We start from the raw sequence: 22,673 nt of genomic DNA, 5'->3' as shown, positions 1-22,673 counted from the left end.
GCTTGCGGTTTAACTCAGCCTGGGTTTCAATGATTTCTCCAAGAGGTGTTGGGAGTCTGTCAACATATTGTGTGGATGATGAAACAATAGGTAAGTTGCTTGACAAAGCCACAGCACATCTGCATCAAAATGCCTCCCTCCTCTGAAGAATGAATTGAATCGAATGCCTTTAATATCATTATACAAGTAGAAAGAGATTTCAAGCTTCATCATAAAGTACACACATGAATAAGTACTCATAAAAAGATGTATATACAATAAAAATGATGTAAGATAAAAAAGGGAATTAAGATGTTAGCAGTACATGAGGTAGCTATCGTGTTTTAGAGCAAAAATTAAAAAAATTGCAGTGCTAGGACTGAAGTAAAACTCCAAACACATTCCTTATTGATATGCATCTGGCAGTGTTACGGCATTTTACGTATACATTCACAGTGCTTAATTGAGGCTAGATTAGGTCCGCTTTGGTGCAAAATTCGAGTTGAGTATGTTTTGGCTGTTATGGTCTTGTACTGCCTGCCAGAGGTGAGCAGTTTGAAGAGGTGGAAACCGGGATGTGTATTGTTTTTATGATGCTCTTTGCCCTTCCTAGGCACCGGGAGTTGTAGATGGTGAACAGGGGAGATAGGGGCAGCTGATGTTCTTTTGACCTGTGTTGATCACCCTCTGCAGTCTGTTCCTGTCTGCTTCTGTGCAGCTTGAGTGCCACAGTGACACAACGTAGGTCGCCAGCATGCTCTCAAAGGCTAACCGGTAAAAGGTCACCAGTAGGTTTGTGTTTAATAACTCCTCCTTGAGTACTCTTGGGAAATGTAGCCTCTGCTGCTCTTTCTTGATGAATGCTGCGGTGTTTACTGCCCAAGTGAGGTCAGTAGGTACAGTTGTACCTCTACTTATGAAATTAATTGGTTCCAGAACTTTTTTCATAACTTGAATTTTCTTGCTATTGCGGTATATTTTGCCATCAATAAATAATAGTAATTACAAACCAACAACAACTTATTGTACTAAGACGGCCAATAGTATGTACAAATATAACACAGAAAAACACAAATTAATTTCCCTTTTAAAGTTGATATCCCGGTAGGGTTACATAAAAGACCAGATGTTATGCTTGGAAAAGCAGTAAGGTATAGAACTTACATTTTGAAAATAGGTATTTCTGTGTAGATGGTCATGTAGAACAAGGTTATTCCCTGCCACGTATGGCAAATGACATGTAATTGTTGCCTGTAATTTAACAGGACATAAAGCAAGACACAAAAGGCAGCTGTAAATAAAAAACTGATTGTTTTTATCGGACAGACACTTTACACTGACCTCAACCTGATTTAAATATACTATACCTAACCAATAGTATAAAGGCCTTTTAACACTGGCAGCAGCCCACTGTGAGTAGTTCGTGAACTATGTTTATACACAAAGCAATTCAAGATATCATTTAATTTAACAAGGAGAGGCATGAAAGCCCCTTTTTGATTACCCCAACGCTTGGTAAACTTTAAGAAAGCCCCTTTATCAAGGCTTACTCTCTTGTGACTCTTTTGTGACCATCTGCCAAAATGCCAAGATATCACAAAACCATCACATTTACTATTGGGTGCTCTTTGTGTCAAATTTGACTTTTTAGATGCAACAGGCAAAACTCAACCAGTTCATATTGGACAAATACAGCTTGTATCAAAATGTACAGAATTATTGTGATGTAAATTAGTATGGTGCTTGAGTTTGAAAGAAAACAGTCTGTTGAAATACCAGACAGCCGTCTTGTAAATGTAACCATTGCTCAGAGGCATTTGTTACTCCAACCACTTCTCAGAGATAGATTCACAGAAAGGTGTCAGGTAGGAAAGTAATATACTCATGGAATACTATTAGCTAGTCTGACCTTTTCTATATTTGATTCCGGAATATGCTGGGTAATTAATGACACAGTACAAAGGACAGTGTACTAGGGAATGAGAATAGTTGTGACTGATCGTACAATAATCTTAAAGTAATATAATGCTGTGTATACTTCAACTAATAGTGGCCCAGCGGATGAGGGGTTAGCGTGTCGGACTCACAGCTCTGGGGTCCTGGGTTCAAATCCAGGTTGGTCCACCTATGTGGAGTTTTCATGTTCTCCAGCGTGGGTTTCCTTTGGATACTCCAGTTTCCTCCCACATTCCAAAAATGGCAGGCTTATTGGACATTCTAAATTGCCCCTAAGTATGGGTGTGAGTGTGCATGTTTGTCCGTCTCCTTGTGCCCTGAGATCGGCTGACCACCGATTCAGGGTGTCCCCCTGCCTCTGGCCCAAAGTCAGCTAGAATAGGCTCCAGCACTCCCCGCGACCCTTGTGAGGATAAGTGGTTCAGAAAAGGAATGAAAACTAAAACTCTAAATGAGGCCATTGTAGTTGGGTTGTTGCTACCCATGTACTACTCTAAACCATTTTCAGACGCATCTGATTGAGTATGGCAGGTGTGTTCATTAACTTTTCCTTTGTAAAAATATCCACAGAAATCTCATTAGCTGTATGCTGATCCCCACATAAACAATACACCTTGCAAACTTGATAATTAGGCTGGCAGATGTGGCTAGTAACTACTCAAGGTGACACATTTTCCATTTCTGCTGCACTTCAGAAACACGAGGGGGGTCATTTTTGTCAGCAATTCGAAATAAGATGCCAAAAAAGTTCTGCAGATACCTCTGCGCTTGTGTGGTCATGAGGCCATATGCCTCAACTTTAATTATGAGGGACTTGGGGAAAGAGGGACTCTGGGTTAAACTATGAATCACTGCCACTCTAGCAGCCTCCAAAGCCCAATTCTGCTGGTTTTAAAACTGTCGACAAATTTTCCCTCTAATTAACTAAAACATGTCCGAGTGCATGAAATGACAGTTGACATAACATTTTTTTCTTAATGTTCATCTCACGCCAAACCTTATTGTGTCATATGAAGCATACGATGATAAATGATGGCTATTAATAAATTAAATAAAAAGTAAACAAATCTACTACACAATCAATTGTGTCATAAACAACTAGTATTTTTTAAACAAGATGTTTACATGTATTTGGTTGAATAGGCAAAAGTACATTAGAACCATTTTGCTTAATTAGCTATTGCAATCATGTAAAGTGAACTAACTAAAAAAAGGTAATATTACATTACAACACCTACCTTTCAGTTATATCTGACTGTATTATAATTTTCCGCCATTGAGCACCAGTTGTCTTAATAAGGGATAACGACATAAATGTTACACAGAAACATTTGCTTGAACATGTTTTCTGAGGCCGTTTGAAACCATAATACACTTTTAAAAACAAGAGTTACACCTACATTCACAAAGAAGAAACAAAATTCACTTTACCTTTTTCAAAGTCATATTAAAAGCTATCGTTGTTTCCATGGCAGCTTTCTTGTAGCACACGGTGACAACCTCTTCCAATCTGTTAAGAAAACACATGGCTTGCTTTCAACATTTTTGTAATGTAACAACCATTGTAGAGTGTCTTTAACGGCTGAAACATCCTCGCCAAGCGATATTAATTGAATAGAAAATGTCTTTTTTTAATTGCTATTAAAGCCACACCTTTCAAATTTAGGTATAAATGTAGTGGCTTGTACTCTAAACATTATGGTATATATTGTTTCATCATTTGAAAGGCTCTGCATTAAGAAAGTTGCATATACAAGCTTTGCTGTCCAGAGATCAGATGACAAAATTCAGTTTTCCCTGATGTTGTGTCTTCAATGTCTGATTTTGGCCTAATCTCTTTCTATGATAACATAGTACATAATCCATCCACCCTTTATGGATTTTCCCCTCAGGCGTCGCAACAGTGAAACAGTCACTTTGCATGATCGACTTGGCATACGCACATTTTTACACTGAATGCGCTTTCAGACAGCCTATAAGCAGGAAACAAACCTGGGCCTCCACAACCGGGGTGCTCCGACCAATGAGGGATAACCTGGGTACGTGGCAGCATGCATAACATTGGAAAAATTAAATATGTTCTGTGGTCGTACAAAATGCCTTCCTATAACATTTGATCAATGCCTTATGTCATGTTATGGGAGGGCAGTGAAAGGACAAACTGATGTAAAAAAAAATACACACAAGAGACTCCTTGTTTGATAAATAGACTTGCAGTGTCAATGACAGAGGTCATATATCAACCTTAACTGAGCAGTGTGCTTCTATATATTTGCACTCATAACCTCAAAACACTGTAGGTTTAAAATCAATGCTACAAACAGACACAAACATCAATATCACCAGAGCGCCCAGTTCCTATGAGCATTGCCCTTTAACATCATGCAGTTACTAAACTTTCTCGGCTTTAACACATACTATAAATAGTAGAAATTCCGATCAAATTATTATCGTTTAGGTCCCGGCTGCCGAGGGGTTAGCCCGCCGGCTTCACAGTTCTGGAGTCGAGGGTTCGATCCCAGGTCGGTCCTCAATGTGTGGAGTTTGCATGTTCTCCCCAGGTTTTTTTTTCCGATACTCGCGTTTCCTCCCACATGCCAAAAATATTCCAGGGTAGGCTGGTGGAACACTCTAAATTGGCCCTAGGTATGAGTGTGAGCGTGAATGGCTGTCCGTCTCCTTGTGCCCTGAATTGGGTGGCCACCGATTCGGGGTGCCCCCCGCTTGGTGTCCGTAGTTAGGTGGGATAGGGTCCAGCGCCCCATGCGTTTCGATAAGTGGTTAAGAAAATAAATGAATTAATGATTATCGTTTGAGGAATAAATAGATGAATAATTCTCAATTCACTGTGGGGTTGAAATTAGCAAGTATGGTTTAAGTGTTTTTTTAATTATTTGAATTTTGGCAAGAAGCACTTAGGAGAAGAGTAAGATGGCATCTATTGACACTCCATATTGAACAAAGAGGTTTCAAGCTAACTAAGAAGAATGATGAAGAAATGTGAACATTCTGCATGTGGCAAAATTATACCCACACAGTATGTACTGTGTCAAAATAAGTGGACAGGCATCTTAAACATTAGAAGAAAGGGTTGGGGTTTTGTACAGTTCTCTTGTTTTTAATTGTTCCGAAAGAAAGAAAAAAAACTGCAAAACTACCAAGATCTGTACAGATCAGTAATTTACACACTGTCATTGTTTTCTATGACTGACTGCATTTTTGTGGGTTGATGGAAGAATTGACTTAAATACAAGTCTATATCAGATTTTAAAAGGGTTCAGGTGAACGCCTCAACCGTCCCAAAAAATTATGAACAGATTAGAAGAAAAATTATGTACAGGTTAGACTTTCACGTCAAATATATAAAATGTATCCTATTGACCAGGGGTAGGGAACCTTTGGCTCGGGAGACACTTGTGGGTCTTTTGATGAGTGGATATGGCTCTGAACTAAAATATGGAAACCTGTGGTGAGAGAGCATCGGCTCTGTGGCATTGATTTTTTTTTCATTAGAGTCTCCTGCATCCATTCTCTTATTGATGCTCATTGATATTCATTGATTAGCAACAGTGTAACAACGTTGTCAAAAGAATTCTGAGACTTTTTGTACTTTAAAAATGACAAAAAAATTGCACATGTTCATGTATTTTGACTTTTAAATTGTGAGTATGGCTCTCAAGGAATTGTTTATGGCTGTCTTTCAAAAAAGTTACCGACCCCTGCTATAGACCAAAACACTGACACTGTTTTGCTAGGTTGTATACGAACACAGATACTGTACAACTCAGACTGAACAAGCAGAAGCAGCTCAGTAAAAAAAGAAGGAAAAAAGGCTAATATGCTTAACATTCCTGTGCATATTTTGCATTTACATTTTTGGTATGCTATTTTAAGTGGATTTTGTCTTGAAAACAGTTGGAAGAAGCAGGGGATTTTAATGGCAATGACCTTCCTATACAGTGACCATGAAGGGTTTATGAAATATAGATTATGTGCCATCTTTGTCCTGACATGTATGAAGACTCATACTCTCGGGAGTGTGCAAAGAAGCAATGTGCAAAACTCGAGGGAATCCAGATTAATATGGCAAGATCATAGAACTCTTCCAGTGCTGATTGTGGCCTCGATGAATACCACCTTGCATACTCTAATTAGGAAAATAACAATATAGTCTGTGATCAATTCAATTCTAATCAAGGGCTACATTTTAAACACACTTGTTACAATACTATTTATTACCCTAACCCTGCAATCTTGACAAAGAAGAATGTTATTATAATAAACAAAACACATTCTTAATCATGCTGTGCAAATCCCAAAAAAGCACTCGTATAAAGAGCTTGACCTCCGGCAGCTTGACATAAGCGTATTCTGGGAGAGTTCATTTTGGGTTTGATGCTCAAACAACACAAACAAACAAAAAGTGCTCTCAGGGGATATACTCACATTTAATACTATAATTGTTGGCCTACAGTGAAAACAAAAAAGCCAAGTGCATACATGACTTGCTTTATTTAAAAACTGTGTTGAATTTTTTCTGTTTAATTTACTAGTTAAATGCAGTTCCCCAAAATTGTTGAGTGAGTTGTCAGTATGATGCTGTTCATTTCTTTACTACTGCAAACTACAAATAAAGAATTGTAAAACAATACCAATCACTAAATAAAATATAGTATGTTAATAGTTCATTAATCTATAAAAAAAAATACTTCTTTACTGTCTTGACGGTTCCAATGAGTTGCACCTACAAATACAGCCATTTTAACAATGTCATCTCTATTGCTTGATCAAAGGCCTGCCTTGGTAATACAGTATATCTTCAGGTACTCGGACGTTTCGTCGAAAGACGTTTGGTCCCCGGACGTTTGGTCCCCGGACGTTTGGTCGACCGGACGTTTGGTAGAACGAACGTTTGGTAGAACGGACGTTTGGTCGCCGGGTTCGCGAGTCCCGAGGTTTGAGTCACGAGACTTTCATTTGTTTAACCCTAACCCTATTCACTCAATGTTAAATAATAGTCATTAAATCCCTATTCACCCAATGTTAAAATCGATCAATTGCATGCAAACCCGTTCTACCAAACGTCCGTTCTACCAAACATCCGGTCGACCAAACGTCCGGGGACCAAACGTCCGGGGACCAAACGTCCGGGGACCAAACGTCTTTCGACCAAACGTCCGGTCACGATATCTTCACATTGCTGTAGTCTTGTCATAACATCGAAAATGGAGAGTAGCATTAATCACTACACAACCTGAATTAAAAAAATATATACTGGATTGAGTTATTAATCAATGATACAAAAAAGGGATAATAAATGAAATACTGAATGATAATTACCATATTTATTCGATTATAACGCGCAAATTGGTATAATTTTTTCCCACTTTTTCTCAGCTCACACCAAGGATTGCACCGGTCCTGGTAACTGGCAAATGCTAAACACATGTCGCCATGAAAAAACATTTCTTCACAACATATGGTACGGAAACCTGGTAAAGCAAATTGCCAGTATGAACACAATTCTCAAATAGAATTTGCAGTTTTAAATCCTTAAAGTCTAATTCTTTTCATTTTATCATCTGGTGTGACACACTTTATTTGAAACATGTGGCCCATAAAGTAAAATTCATTACTGGTACATCATTATTCTCTACTCATTCAAAGTCTTTTTTTCTCTGTGTATTCCTATATAAAAGGCATGTTTTTGTTGATAAAACTGAAAATACTTTAAACACATAACTAGACTTTAGACTTTTGTACATTAATTCCCGTTGGTTTAGAATCAACTTTTCAGAAGAAAAAGGCTTGTGTCAGACATTTTTTTTTCTGAAGCTATGAGCATCATCCTCAGCTTTGATAAGAAAAGGCAGAGGATTGGCTTAGAGATGTGGTGACTGCCACAGACAAATATATCATCTTTGATATTCATTGTTCTGTTTTAAAAAGAAATATATGTGACAAATGTTAAACAGATAATAGTGGCAGCAAAATGAGACGGTTGATCACAGATAACGTTAAAAAAAAAGTGACGCGATCCTGCTTTACTCAGTTCTATGGTCTGTCCGGTACTGTTTCTTATTCATTCTTTTGTAGGCTCTTTAAATCTTTTGTTCTAGGTTGCCTTCATGTAGTGCTCAAATTTTAATTGTATTTTTTCCCTGTTCTTCTCCCCACCATTGTTACTTTCTTGCTTGGTTTTCTTTGTCTTTCTTTTCTATACCAATCACTTACTGCTCAAACGCCATCTTAGGGGAAATCTGCTTAGCAGACCAGAGCATGCTTGCTTTCCAATTAAATCAAGATGTATTCGCCTTTCAAAAGCTTCCCTTTCCTGACTTTTTTTTACCCCTTCGGAATAATTGATGGAGGTCTCTGGCCTCGCGATGAATGGCTTTAAAGCCTGGAGATGAATAGGAAGATGAATGATTTCGCCCCTATGGTGACCAGGGAGAGCTGCAGCAAGGACTGCTGACATTGTGACAAATGCACTGACCAGAGCAACTAACTCAGGCGGAATCAACCAACATAGGATAAGGGTGTGGCATGCTCTTAATGTGGTCAAATCTATTTATGGAACAATTTCCAACAGCCTTTTAGTGCATTGTTTCGTACAGTAACTTGATTTATTTTTAAATTAACAGTGGCCAAAGTGATAACAGCCAGGAGTTCAAAGGAAGGCATGTCTTGCCATCTTTCTAGGGGTGAGAAGATCCTGTGGAATAAAGTAGTGTTTGTACATGAGGGAAATAAGTAGGCCAGGACCACACGTGCAAGCTAAGATAAAGTGATTTCTCTGGAGACTTCACATGGATGATACAACACATTTTTAGCCAATGTGGTAAATGAAATCAAATGTTTATCCTGTGTTAAAATAACATCCCATTTGTTATTGCTTGGCAGCTAGTGCCACCTGTGAAATCTGCTTAGATTGTACATGTTGGCAATGCAGTGATAACACCTGTTTCTTTGACGTCAGCATTATCACAAAACAATGCAGCTCATCTTGGTTCAGTCATTCATTTTCTGAACTGTTTTATTCTCACAAGGGTCGTTGGGGGGCTGGAGCCTATCACAGCTGACTTCGGGCACAAGGTGGGGGACCCCCTGAATTGGTGGCCAGTTCTATTTCTATTAAATAGTTGGCTTTGTTCCTGATTTTTTTTTGCTTTTTTTCCCTTGACTTTATGTGACTTCCAATTACACTTATTAAAGACGAACAATTCCCCAAACCACATTTTTTGTACATTAATCGAGCTTTGCAGGTAGTCACAAAGCTGAGCAGACTTTTGAAAAGCAAACGTTCGATTAAATGAGGCATATGTAAGAATTGTTATTGAATTATTGATTAAATGGCCCAAATATTTGAATAAAAAAATAAAGAACCAACGGTTAAGGTAAGATTTTCTCATTTGAGCAGTCAAAATTCTGAAGGTTCATGTTATTTTATTGATTGTATGTTTACAAATGATGAGAGAGGAGAGAGAGTGACACAGAGTGACACAGACAGAGTTCTAAATAATTTAATGCTGTCAGTTAAATGCATTAATGTGAAACCCTTTTGACACCGTTATTTTATATTTTTTATGTGCGCTAAATTATTGCTCTTTCCACAACCTGTAGTTTGGATTTCAAGTAGATGCGCAATATTACCATGAATGTTAAATTTAATCAAGTCTCAACTTGCTGGGCCAAGTCAGGACGTCCAAAGTGTGGTTCTGAAACCACTCTGTCGAGATAATGGCTTTATGCTTTGGATCCTTGTCCTGCTGAAAAATGAACCGTTGCCCCAATCTGAGGTTAGGAGCACTCTGGAGGAGATTTTTTACGTCTATGTACCTTGTTACATTCATCATACCCTCTAACCTTACTAGTCTGTCAGTTCATGCTGCTGAAAAACTTCTCTATACTATGACGCTGCTACCACCGTGCTGCAATGTAATGATGGTATTGACCTGGTGATGAGTTATGCCGGTCGGTAGTCACACCAAACCATTCATTCTTTGTCTCATCAGGCCATAGGACTGTGTGATAATGTCTGAAAGTCTTTTAAATGAATTTTGGCAAACTCTAGACAACCTGCCATGTTTTACTAATGAGTGGCTTTATTATTGCCCCTGTATAGTACTGCAGAAATTGTTGTCTTTCTGTAAGGTTCTTTGGTCACATTACTTATACAATGACCTGTGACAAGGCAAGACGAGTATTCACATTTTATAGAATGCAGTAAGCCAGACTTGCTTCTAGGAATAAAAATATTGACTGGGACATTGTCATGTTTTATTTGTGCGTGCGTGCGTGCGTGTGTGTGTGTGTGACATGTTTCTCTCCACTTTCATTTGTTCAACAAAACTTTTCATATTTCTCTTGAATTGTTCACATAAAATGAAAAAGATGGAAATTCTGCATGTATGTATAAAGCTAAACTTTGTTCTGACACTGAGCTGTGGTGTCAGATGTACTGCATATTCTTTTTGTGGATGGATTTATAGTCGTAATAGTGAAACCATTCATCTGTGTATTGTTTGTTATTGCAGGGATGGTGAACTACAGTGAAGTCTCTGGCTACCCCTTAGTGCAGCGTTGGAGCCTTCGCTCTGTTCTCTACCATGTCAAACTCAATCAGTGGGTCTTATCTCAAGGTGAATCATTTTCCTATCATAAATTATCATTTGTATTAAAAAAAGATATTATATTTCTAATTCGGGAGGTTATTCTCTGGATGGTCATTCTCTCACGGAAATCACTGTCATTGATTGCCACGTGAAGAAATGAGTCTTAAATATTTAAGTTGAATCATCATTCTTACGTTTTGGGGATTGTTGTTGTTTTCGTATATTAGAACAGTAATTTCCATATCAAAGGGTTTTGTAACCTGAACATTTCGCATGTACAAGCATTCATAAGTAGAGGTAGCAATGTATGTTTTATTTTATTTTATTCGTGTTTTTTCTCTTAACAGCCTGAGATTTTGCAAAGCTTTATTTTAAAGCATTGCTATTTTTTTCTAACAGTGTATGCACACCTCCTAGGGCTAGGATAAAGAAACTGTTGATCTGTATTTACTAATACAATGTTTCCTCGACACCTTGGTGCTCTTGTGGATTATACGAAAAATTGTCAAGAAGATGTTTTATTCTATGCAATTATTTGTGTGTTTCTTTCACTGTATATTTCTCCCACTATAACATGTTTTAGTGTATTTTGATTTTTTTCCCTTTATTATATGGAATTATTTGTGTGTTTCTTTCACTGTGTATTTCTCAAACTATAACATATTTTAGGGTATTAATATTTTTTTTCCTTCAGTTCATTCACCTTTATGTTATATGTTGCTTTAATGTATTTTGCTCTAGTGAGGCTGTAGCTTATACATTGTGCTGCTGGAGGGAACATATTTGTTCATTCAAAGCCATTATCTGCCATCCTCTGTTTTGCAATTTCCCTTTTTAGTTCATATTTCAAAAGCCACAATGGCGGTAACAATTACAGGGGTTTTACATTTGGAAGTAAAGGGCCCATTGCTCATCTGCATTAAGCATTCCGTCTCCCACTTCAGTGGATACCTAATTTAAGGGGAAATAGGAACAGGCGGTGCATATGCGTGTGTGCGCGTTGAGTTATTAACAGCACATCTCGGGGAAATGATCATGATTAACCACTATTGCACTTTTGCCTTTCATTACTTGGTGCAGTAGTGCCCTGCAAGGCTGAGAAATGATAAAATGTTTCTCCTAAACAATATGCCACATTCAACATCCATCCATTTTTTTTCAAGTTCCTTGTCTCCCTCCACCAACACACCTGAATCAAATAATTGGGATTTGTATGAAGCTTCTGGACAGCCTGCTGCTGATGAGTTGATAATTTGATTCAGGTGTGGTAGAGGAGGGAGATATGGGGAACAGACTGGATAGGAGCTCTCGAGGACTGGACTTGGCCACCTCTGGTTTAAAGTATATTAATTTCAGTTTTCAGGATTCCAGTTGATATTACCTTTCAATATTTGGGGTCTTTACGGACATCCGGGGAAAAGCCCATTTTCAACAAAACAAATATGAATGCTAATTCTTGTTTTTTTTTTTTTTTCAATTAAGTGATTTTATTTCATTTCTCCCTATTAGCTTTCAGCTCAGCTATCCATTCACTGGATGGAGCAACACAGCGGGGTGACTTTGTATCCATCCTGAAAGAGTTCGGTAACCACTATGTGCAGGAGGCCATGTATGGGTTCCAAGAGTCCTGTACTATTTGGTACCCCAACAAGCAAGTTCAGAGACAACTGTGGCTCGAATACCAAGACATCAACAAAGGTAGGTTTATTCACACAATGTGCTTTGTGGATTAAGACAGATCTGGGGAATTTGTCAGTGTATATAATCATCAAAAAACTCGAACTTAATCCCTGCAGTCATTCAAGCATTAGTGAGAATTATGTTGACAGTGAATTGGATTAACCTCTTTAATACTTAACACAATCTTACATTTTCAGTTTTTTTTCCCACACCTAGTGAAAAAAATCCCCCACAGTACCAACACAATGCAAAATGTTCATGTTGTTTGTTGTTTGTTAACACTAAGAAACACATAAGGACTCTGTAGCAAAATGATTTGTTCCAGATAACAGGATTAGCGATGACAAAGGAAAAAGTTTAACATGAGTGGAGTAGAGGGTGCATATAGGGGGTTTGGTGGAGGAGATAGTTCAGGTAGGGGAAATTGAACAGGATTCTTTAAGGGCTTGGAGGCCAGAGGGACATTTGTGTGAAAAAGTGATCTCAAGCCTGTATGAATCAATATATCGGAGTTGTGTTTCTTGTATACAGTTTTTCATTATATTGAATCTTGTTTTTCTGAGCCAAATAACACCTGGCATGTTTGCTGTCACTGTAAAACTGCACCAAATTCTTTACACATTATTCTAAAAACATACCTGTCAACTTATGTTTTTCGTATATTTTATACGTTTTTTGATCATTGCAAATGGTGTACGCCGTACAACTTTTTAGGGGATTTTATTAAGGTAAATTTTCTTGTAAAACCAATGTCATTTTACCCATTTTGGCTCTAATCCGGTTCGTCATGGTCACTGGTAGCAGAGAAAAACGTAACTGTCGAATGCTAATATTGCCATGCTTTAAGCATGATAAGCGCACGTGCCAGAGTCATATTTCTTAATTCCCTTTTGGCATCTTGCAAACGTCTTAGACTTTTGGAGGGAGTAATGAGCTTGCTGGGGACTTTGATGAACTATGTCCTTGCCCTTCGCTCCAAATATGAGAACTTCTTAACAGCAACCTTTTTTCATATTCTATGATGGCCAGGCTGACCATTTCTTCTTTTTTAGCTTCATAGTCTTTTTATCTGACTAGTCTATATACAATGGTTTATGTATTATGAATAGTATATAAATTATGTTATGTCAAGTTACTGAAAGCTGCATATAACATCACAGTTCACTTTCCCTGTCAAAAAAAAAAAAAATTCAACTTGGGTTTTTGTCAGTAACTAGCTCTGAAGTAGTATATATCTGGGATATATGATTTCAAGCGTCTCGTTCCCATTTCAAAAACTAGCATGAGCCGCTCAAGAAGGTGACTGAAATCCCTTGTGAATACCCATGAATGCACAAAGGCAGTGTGACCTAAATTAAACACACAACCTACACAGAGAGCATAACTTTAATTTGAACCATAAAAATGGACCAAGTGAAGCTTTGTATAGTAAGTAGTATTTTTTTATTTACATTTGATGGTTGTTATGACAAAAAACAATTTCTTATTGATAGTGATATACAATATGACTGTGTACATTTATCACCAAAATTGTATTAATTCAATATTGACTAGGATCCTTGGGATTTGATAAGTGAGACCATATACACTCATGGTGCACATATGAAACGAATAATAAATGAAGAGTAATAAATTATGAATGCATCACAGTGTCTCACTAGGAAAAAAGTACCAAGAAGGGCAATAAAACACAATGTTCATGAATTAAACTGAAAAAAAGCCCGGCACAGTGCATTTATGGTCCTATAGCATTCCCTCTGACACAAGCGTCACACTGCATTAACCCCTAAAACTCTGTGTCCGCTTATTTCAAATCCAAACAATGCAGAAAAAATGTAACAATTGTTTTCAATACAACTTGTTACATATACGCAGTTCTGCTAAGCGTCGATCCGTCCTTGGGGATATAATTGCAGCAATATCAGTTCTTTAAAAATAAAGTCTCATGAAAATTATATGAATCTGCCTATGAATTTTGTGTTATTGAAATTTACAGAAAGAAAGGATATCTCATTTGCATGCAATGTATAATTTTACATTATGAAAAGAAGTGGGGTGGCCCGGTGGTTTAGTGGTTAGTATGTCAGTCTCACAGTTCGGGAGTTGAGGGTTTGATCTCAGGGGTGTCCTCACACATATATACACGCAAAAATGCCTCAAGCTCTTGTCTCCATGTCCCACCACTGTGATTGACAGGCGATCGGTCCAGTGTTTAACTTACCTCGCACCCTTAATCATCTGGGATAGGCTCCAGCAACACAATGACCTTGAACAGGTTAAGCAGTATATATAATGGATAGATGGATGGATGAATTTGTCACCTTTGTATAACTCATCCTGCCTTTTTTAGCTCCTAAAAAATGCTCTGACTTATCTTAAAAAAAATTGCCATGTCTTTTGTCAGAGATTTCTTAACATTTAACATAATCAGTCTGTCCTATATTGCCATTGACTATAAGGATATGGTCAAAATTGTCATATTTTTGTAGCATATTGTTCAGTTGCTTTTGTTCCCTTAAAATGTGGAAGCAATATATTCAAACTGATGTCATTATTCACCGTTCATCTTATTTGGGTGTAAAAACCTTGAAAAAAACCTCATAATTCACATCAACACCAGTTTTCATATTACAATTTTTTAAGGTTGTTCATTTTTATTGCTTACTTTTTTATTGAATGTGAAGCTTAGTGGCACATGAGGCTTTATATTCAACAATAAATTTGAAACCTTTAGCCATTGTGGTTGTTGAGCAAAAAAAGGTATCGTCTTAGTCTATCATAAACAACTAAAAGAGAAACAGTTGTCTCCAGGCTTCATTGCAACAAAGACTAGACAAATCAATTAAGCTTAAAACATTTAGACTATTGGCATTTGTTGTTGTGCAAAATGGGGAAAAAAATCCTTTCACGATATATGGACCACAATAGTGATATTTCAGTTATAGTTATTTGATGAAAAAAAAACGTTCATTGCCAACAAAAAGAACTATTGTGCTGCACTATCTGACATTAAGGCATAGTTGCATGCATTTATTTAGCTAAAAACAATGAAAACAAACTAATTTAAATAAGGGACATTAAAAAGATAAACATTTTGACAATTCCAGTCACAAAATGCATAAAATGAAAATCTTTATAGTTTAGCAGTTTGAAGTTTTTATAGCCATATAATATTGCCAGACATTACAATAATGTATTGCACAAAGGTGATACCTATAAAAAATAAACACTAACGTTACACCGTCTCACGTTCCTCTAATCTCCAAAATGCCCTGTGCTGGGATTTTGTACAGATGTATTAATTATATTTGTCTTTAAAACGTTTTCTTAATTTCTATGATCTTTTCTCACTTGACAAGTTCGAAGCATCCTCATTTAGAGACGCGTTAAGGTCACGTCAACCACAGCTGATGTGCCAAATTGTTACCAGTCCATGCATCAAAACCTTCAACTTATTACATTTACCTTCTGCCCAACATTTCACATCATAAATGGTTGATATACAATATGAGGTTTTTCATTTTAATGCCGATATACTATCATATTGTACATCAATCCTGTAATCTAAAAGGAAATAATCACAAATGATGTAGTAGCATTTCACCATTTTCAGACAAGCTCCTCACAGTGGGGATAAGAAGTCAGCTGTGCCAAAACTATGCCATTAGATATCACACGCTGTGCCAAAAAAGCTAACTCACAGCATTTCTTTGAAGAGCCCAGTAAGAAATATTATTATATATCACTTCTCTACATTCCAATATGTTCTATTTGGTTCTATGATCAAGAATAGAACATAACATCTACTATGATATAATCCATCTTTGAACCTCTTTTCCAATGATCTTAAAGCCTGGTTGCTGGATGAGCAACATTGTGATCACAACGCTGTGTAGACCTGTGCTACTTGTGTATGTCTCATTGTTCCTATGCTGCTCGTTAGTCTTTAGTCATGTATTGCCTTACTGATTTTATCTTCAACCTGCACAATTTACTAAAGATGCTCCGGCTATAATCTTACATATTTACAAATATATCTTACATATTTACATGTATATCTTACATATTTACATGTGTATCTTACATATTTACATATATATCTTACATATTTACATATATATGTTAACATGAATATATGTTCATTAATATGTAATGTCACTTTATTACATAAATCAAACTCAAATAGTGCATTAACGTTCTACAACTGTAGTATTTTCATTACCATTTTCAATTCAGTTATTCTCCATTTTCATTTTATTTTGCATTGTGACCGGACGTTTGGTCGCCCGGACGTTTGGTCGCCCGGACGTTTGGTCGCCCGGACGTTTGATGGCCAGGACATTTGGTCTCCAGATGTTTGGTCGCCCGTGTGAATATAATTTTGAGAGCTGGTTTCAACAGTAGATATTTAGATAATAAACTCTCTCTCATGAATATAATTTTGAGAGCTGGTTTCAACAGTAAAATCTCTGTCATGTTGTCAACCGTCCGGCGACCAAACGTCCGGGCGACCAAACGTCCGGGCGACCAAACGTCCGGGCGACCAAACGTCCGGGCGACCAAACGTCCGGGCGACCAAACGTCCGGGCGACCAAACGTCCGGGCGACCAAACGTCCGGGCGACCAAACGTCCGGGCGACCAAACGTCCGGGCGACCAAACGTCCGGGCGACCAAACGTCCGGGCGACCAAACGTCCGGGCGACCAAACGTCCGGGCGACCAAACGTCCGGGCGACCAAACCTCTGGCCGACCAAACCTCCGGCCGACCAAACGTCCGGCGACCAAACGTCCGAGTACCATTTTGCATGACCATTTGTACCAACTATTACCCATATTATTCCAAAATGACTTGTAAAAGAATGCTTCACAATATTCTTAAGGATTTGTTGTTCTTATACCTTATGAAGATTTAGGTAAACCAGATTGTTTTATGACCATTGTTTTCTCATTAATTGTTTTCATGTATGTTTAGAATAGTGAGGCTTGTTTACGGTATACGGACGTTCCTGTAGATAGGTTTCTACTGTGAGAGGTAGACCAGAAAGACTAAAAGAGTTGGCAAAATCTGTCAACTCAGCTGGGATGTCTTAGTGGTAAATCCATCAATCTCACTTGTCTTCCCAAATGTCTGAAACGATAAGCACCATTGCCAGCTTTGCAATCTGTTGGTTCCATTTCTTCCTGCAGTCAAGGCATTTTGCCGAGCTGTTTGTGTTTTGATGTTGCGACATATTCATTATTTCATACATTGCAGCAATGATCACATAATGAATGGTATTCTCTCTTTTGAGTATTAAATAGTAAACAGTCCTTTGTTTGGCGCTGTTTTTTCTCTTTACAAAAGCACGGTCGCATTGAATACAACCATTAAAAATGAGTTATTTGGCATGTCAATTAACTTGGTCAGTAAGGTGTTGTTTTATTTATAAACTTAATAATAATAGGATTGATTGTACTAAACCATATTCATCTCTATGTATCCCATACTAGAGTGCATATTTAACATATACATTGATCAGAATCGGAGTTAAAAAAATCTACAGCAAGAAAAAAAACGTGATTTTTATATACAACAGAAAATAGTTCTTGCTTTATTTACAATACTGCCAATCCCGAGATTGTTTGTCCATTTTCTTTTTAAAGAAGGTACAGAATCTGCAATCTCGTTCGAATGAGTACGAGGGGGCTGAGACTTCCATTGCAAAAGAATCAGCCTTCTGGCCAGCAAGGTTGACAATGTTACAAGGTGCTAAATTCAGTTCTGGCATCATGGCCATATACTTTGCTCAATTTATTCACTGGAAAAAAAATCACTCTTCTCTAAATTCTAAATATAACCTCCATTTTTACTTGTGAGTGCTGCAGGAACAGAGCGAGGCAACTCGCTGAGAAACTACTATTCATCACCCAAGTTCCGTACCATGTCGTACTATTCCGTTTAGATTAGGGTGACATAAGTTGATAGCTGCTAATAGGGTTTTCATAGCAACTAAAAATAACGAACGGCTTGGGGAAAAGACCTGCCTGGTAGATCAAAATAGGTGAATGTTTTTAAATGTTGTGCTATGAGTTTTAATCGAGTCTTGTAGGAATAAATACATCATCTTAATCAAAACTGAAAAACATAATCCCCAAGATTCTACCAGGTCCTGACTAATGGCTGTACACAACATTAAACTAACTCACTTCTGAGATTAAAGAAAGTTTAGTTTAGTCCTGAGAAATATTCATCCAAGGAAAGATCTGTTAATTGAGACTACACTTTAGAATTTAGAATCTATATTAAACAAAGTAAGAAGACTATAGAAGGTTCATTGTTACCCTCCTTGAGCATCAAATAAATACACACCTGATTTAATGTTTGAGAGTGTACTGGGCTCAAAGGCTTCTATAAGCATTTTCAACACATATAGAGCTAATTGCAGTTCCAAAACATTTTGTAAAACCATACAAACACACTTTTTTGCCGGTTTTCAAAGATTTGGCTGCCTTTTCAAATTCAAGTGCAATATTTACATTTCCTAGTTCCTCACTCAAGACAGGCATTTTTTTTTCAAAACCACCAACCAAAACCAAATACAAAACAACTCATATTATTCAGGTCCAAATAAAATGCTTACTTTACAATGCTTTAGCAACATTTCAAACATAGGAATGCTATTATATTTAATTTCATCAGGGTTTCTAATCTTTATCCTTTAGCTGCTGAGCTCAAAATATTTTCTTTACACTGGCCTTGAGTTAAATGAATCTATTAAATATTAAAAATTAAATACAATTATCCCCATCATGGCCACTGAAAGCCCTCATTAAATATTTACTTTCATAAGCACATATTGCATTACTAATGAATGCCATGAGATGAGAAAAATACAATTCTAATCATAATTCTTTGTTTATTTCTGATCGTAATATGCAACTGGAATAATATACTATACAGTAACACCTTGAGATACGAGCTTAATGCGTTCCGGGACCGAGCTCATATGTCAATTTACTTTATCTCAAATTAATTTTTCTCATAGAACTGAACTAAATACAAATTAATTCATTCCCATCCTCTGGAAACAATAACACCAAAAACATAACCTAAACTTTAAATTTAAGTTGAATGAATTTAGGTTACTAGACACACACTTAAAAATAAGTTTTAATCTTACCTTAAATTAAATTTAAACCTCAACCGAGGCAAAGATGGCTTGCAACGCTGTGTTTGTTTTCGTTTTTTCAAATTATCGAACCAGCCACGACTCGCTTTGAAGAGTTTTGCTGGTGTCTTTTTCAGATGCTTGCTTTGCTTTCAAGTCCATATGGATTCCGCTGGCTTTTTTGCATATTATCGACTCAATCACGCCATCTCGCGCTGTTTATCTTTTATCCATATTAAAAGAAGGCTCTCCATCTCTTTATGAATGTTGCTGTGCAGCTTGGAAATTATGGTTGGTCCTTTGCAAGGCTTGATATCCTTCATCCTTCTGCTTAAGGATGGTACATATTGTCAAAGTATTCATCTCGTATTGGAGAGCATGCTCTGTTACGCGTACACCACTGTCATGTTTTCCGATTATTTTTTGCTTAATTTGGATTGGCATCATAGGCTTTTTTCTTCTCACTAGCCTTCATTGCAACGGCTTGCTTAGGACCTGTTGTTTTTCCTCTTAATTCTGCACTGATTCACACAAAACAAAATTATGGTGCTGTTAGGCAATTGAAGTTTTGACATGGCGCAGTATCCTGAAGCCAATGCTGCACAGATTAACCTACATCTACTGTACAATATTCAGTTTGTGTTTTCTAATATCACCTCAAATTGTCTTAAGTCATTTTCAGTTCATATTTTGGCAATTATATAACACATTCTTAATCACATGTCCTGATCCAGGAAAAAGACATGATTCATTTCCATAAAATTCTTTTTAAAATTGAAACAAGACTGGGTTGAGGAATGTGCAGGATAAAATATCCAAAGAGAATAGAATTAAAACCTCTGCTGATCCAATATATTCAAAATTGAAATTGTAGAAAATGTGCATATAGATATGAGTGCCAATGAAGCAAGCCACTATTGTTTGTTGAGAATGTATACCTTATCATGACACATTAAATATTACTCAATCATTCACGTGGAGTAAAACTGATAGAAAGGGGCAATTAGTATTTGATGGTAGTTGGTGCTACAATATTGTTGCAGTGATGTTGATCATACTTGTCAAATATAGTATTTGGAGACATGTTACATTGTTGTAGCAGGTTAACAGACATTTTATCTCAGGCTGTATTGGGTTTTGTATGCAAAGATTGCACAAGCAACTTCAGCAATGATCTAAGAAACATAACAATGATTTACAATTTTGATTGGCATTACATTTTGTGTGAAACATTATCTGCTCTAAAAAAATACATGAAGCAGCTGTGAGTGGGCTCTCAAAATGTTGTCTTGGAAAAGAAAACACATTTAATTTGATTTTAATTCAATTGCTTTCTTGCATGATGAAGCTTTAATGAATGCTAGCCTGTGAATCAGGAAAAGACATGAAATGAAAAACAATGTTTGTGGCAATGTCAGTATAACAACTCAGCAATCTAGCCACTAAAGTGAAAGACTATTGAATATTAAAACGGATTGCTATCAGTTTTGATTAACAGTTGTGTATATTTGACTTGTTGAAGTCACGTGAGGTTGGTTTTCCCCAATTATAAAGATATAACCGAGTTGTATGAAATTCTACTTCATTTCTTACTGGCACATAGAATATAAAATCCAAAACTACCTATTTTCTATTTTTATGTCATTGTCTACAATGGTATTGTCATTCTGTGGCACCTCTCTTTCCGGAATTAATTTGTTCCAGAAGTGGTTTCATAACTTGATTTGTTGTAAGTAGTAACATTTTGCATGTTAATCGCATCAAATCAGCATTCAAGATGGAGATATCTGAGTATGAAGATTGTATGCGCAGTGCATAAGTACAGTGCACAGTCGAAAAACACCATCCACGCTGAAAAAATACCTCTACACACAAGGTGTGGATTGCAATATGCAAAACACAGATGACACTTCAGCACAGCTGGCGCTTTGGGTGCGCCGGTCTTCATACATAAGCCGAATACAAAAGAATTGATGCGTTGCATTAAAATATTTTTTTTACTTAATGCTAAAACAACACAAATATTACCACCACGCAATAGTGTTAGTGTTTAACACGTGATTATCATCAGACGTGATCCTTGAAGTATAGCTAATCCTACTACGTGATCCTTCTTCATAGAAAAAAGACAAATTAAATTATTTTCACATTCCCCATTGTTCTGTCAATTTCACTTCCTCTACTCACTATGATCCCTGAAGGGGAAATTTAATTTACACAGTTTGCCCTATATTTCTGTTGCACACCAGATAGATAAATACAAGCAAGCAATGTGTGTGAGTCGCCCTGAGCTTTCTGCAGCTTGCTCAAGGGCTTTGTGACAGTAGTCAACACACCCCTCCCCCACCATCACCACAGATGAACATTGCAATCTTAATGATTACAAAATGACCTGCTAAGCCGATCCATAAACATTTCTTCAATGTTTTAAATTGAAAATTCCTTTGAGCATAAAGCAGTAGATTATGGTGTGATAATTATCTCATCTCATTTTCTGAACCGCTTTATCCTCATTAGGGTCGTGGGGGTGCTGGAGCCAATCCCAGCTGTCTCACAACTAGACAACCATGCACACTCACACCCCTACCTAGGGGCAATTTAGAGTGTCCAATCAGCCTACCATGCATGTTTTTGGAATGTGGGAGGAAACCGGAGTACCCGGAGGAAACCCATGCAGGCCCGGCGAGAACATGCAAACTCCGCATAGATGGACATGACCTGGATTTGAACCCAGGACCCCAGAGCTGTGAGGCCGATGCGCTAACCACTCACTCCACCAGGCCGCCGGTGTGATAATCATTTGTCAAATAATTAAATACATAAATAAATATATATATATATATATATATATATATATATATATATATATATATATATATATATACGGGCTTAATGTTATCACAACTGAATATATATATATAAAAGTCAATACTATAAAGTACCCCAAATATGTATTTGATTACTGTTTTATAGAAAAATGAATTGAACAGCATGATGCTAATATGGTTCTCCATTCTTTGGGAAAATGATTTGTGTGAGAGCCAATCCTGACAATCAGGCTTTAACATGCATTCAAGAAAGCAATCTGAGCAAATTAAGGCACAGATGAAAAAAATTGTTTTTCATCATAATGCTACAAAATACTTTGTTATGCTACGTTTATAAGATGATGAAAAAATCACAGTTCATTTGTTCTCTTCATGCCAATATAATAAATGAAAAAGTATTATATCTACTGTGTGACTTTTATAGTGAAAAGATTGTCTACTGTGAAAAATTGTTGAGCTAAACTCA

General features: G+C 37.0%; 1 protein-coding gene across 8 annotated transcripts in view; it reads left to right on the top strand.

Moving 5' to 3' along the window:
* astn1 (astrotactin 1) overlaps positions 1-22,673 on the top strand; it is a 204,599-nt gene that overhangs the window by 103,675 nt on the left and 78,251 nt on the right. For all 8 annotated transcript variants that reach the window (XM_077615012.1, XM_077615009.1, XM_077615015.1 and 5 more), the window contains 2 exons: positions 10,473-10,577; positions 12,060-12,248. In XM_077615012.1, the coding sequence (XP_077471138.1) occupies positions 10,473-10,577; positions 12,060-12,248 (294 nt within the window). The remainder of the gene's footprint in view (positions 1-10,472; positions 10,578-12,059; positions 12,249-22,673) is intronic.

This window comes from Stigmatopora argus, chromosome 12 (assembly GCF_051989625.1).
Source record: "Stigmatopora argus isolate UIUO_Sarg chromosome 12, RoL_Sarg_1.0, whole genome shotgun sequence".
Lineage (NCBI taxonomy): Eukaryota > Metazoa > Chordata > Actinopteri > Syngnathiformes > Syngnathidae > Stigmatopora > Stigmatopora argus.
This window is presented reverse-complemented; position numbering and strand designations above follow the sequence as displayed.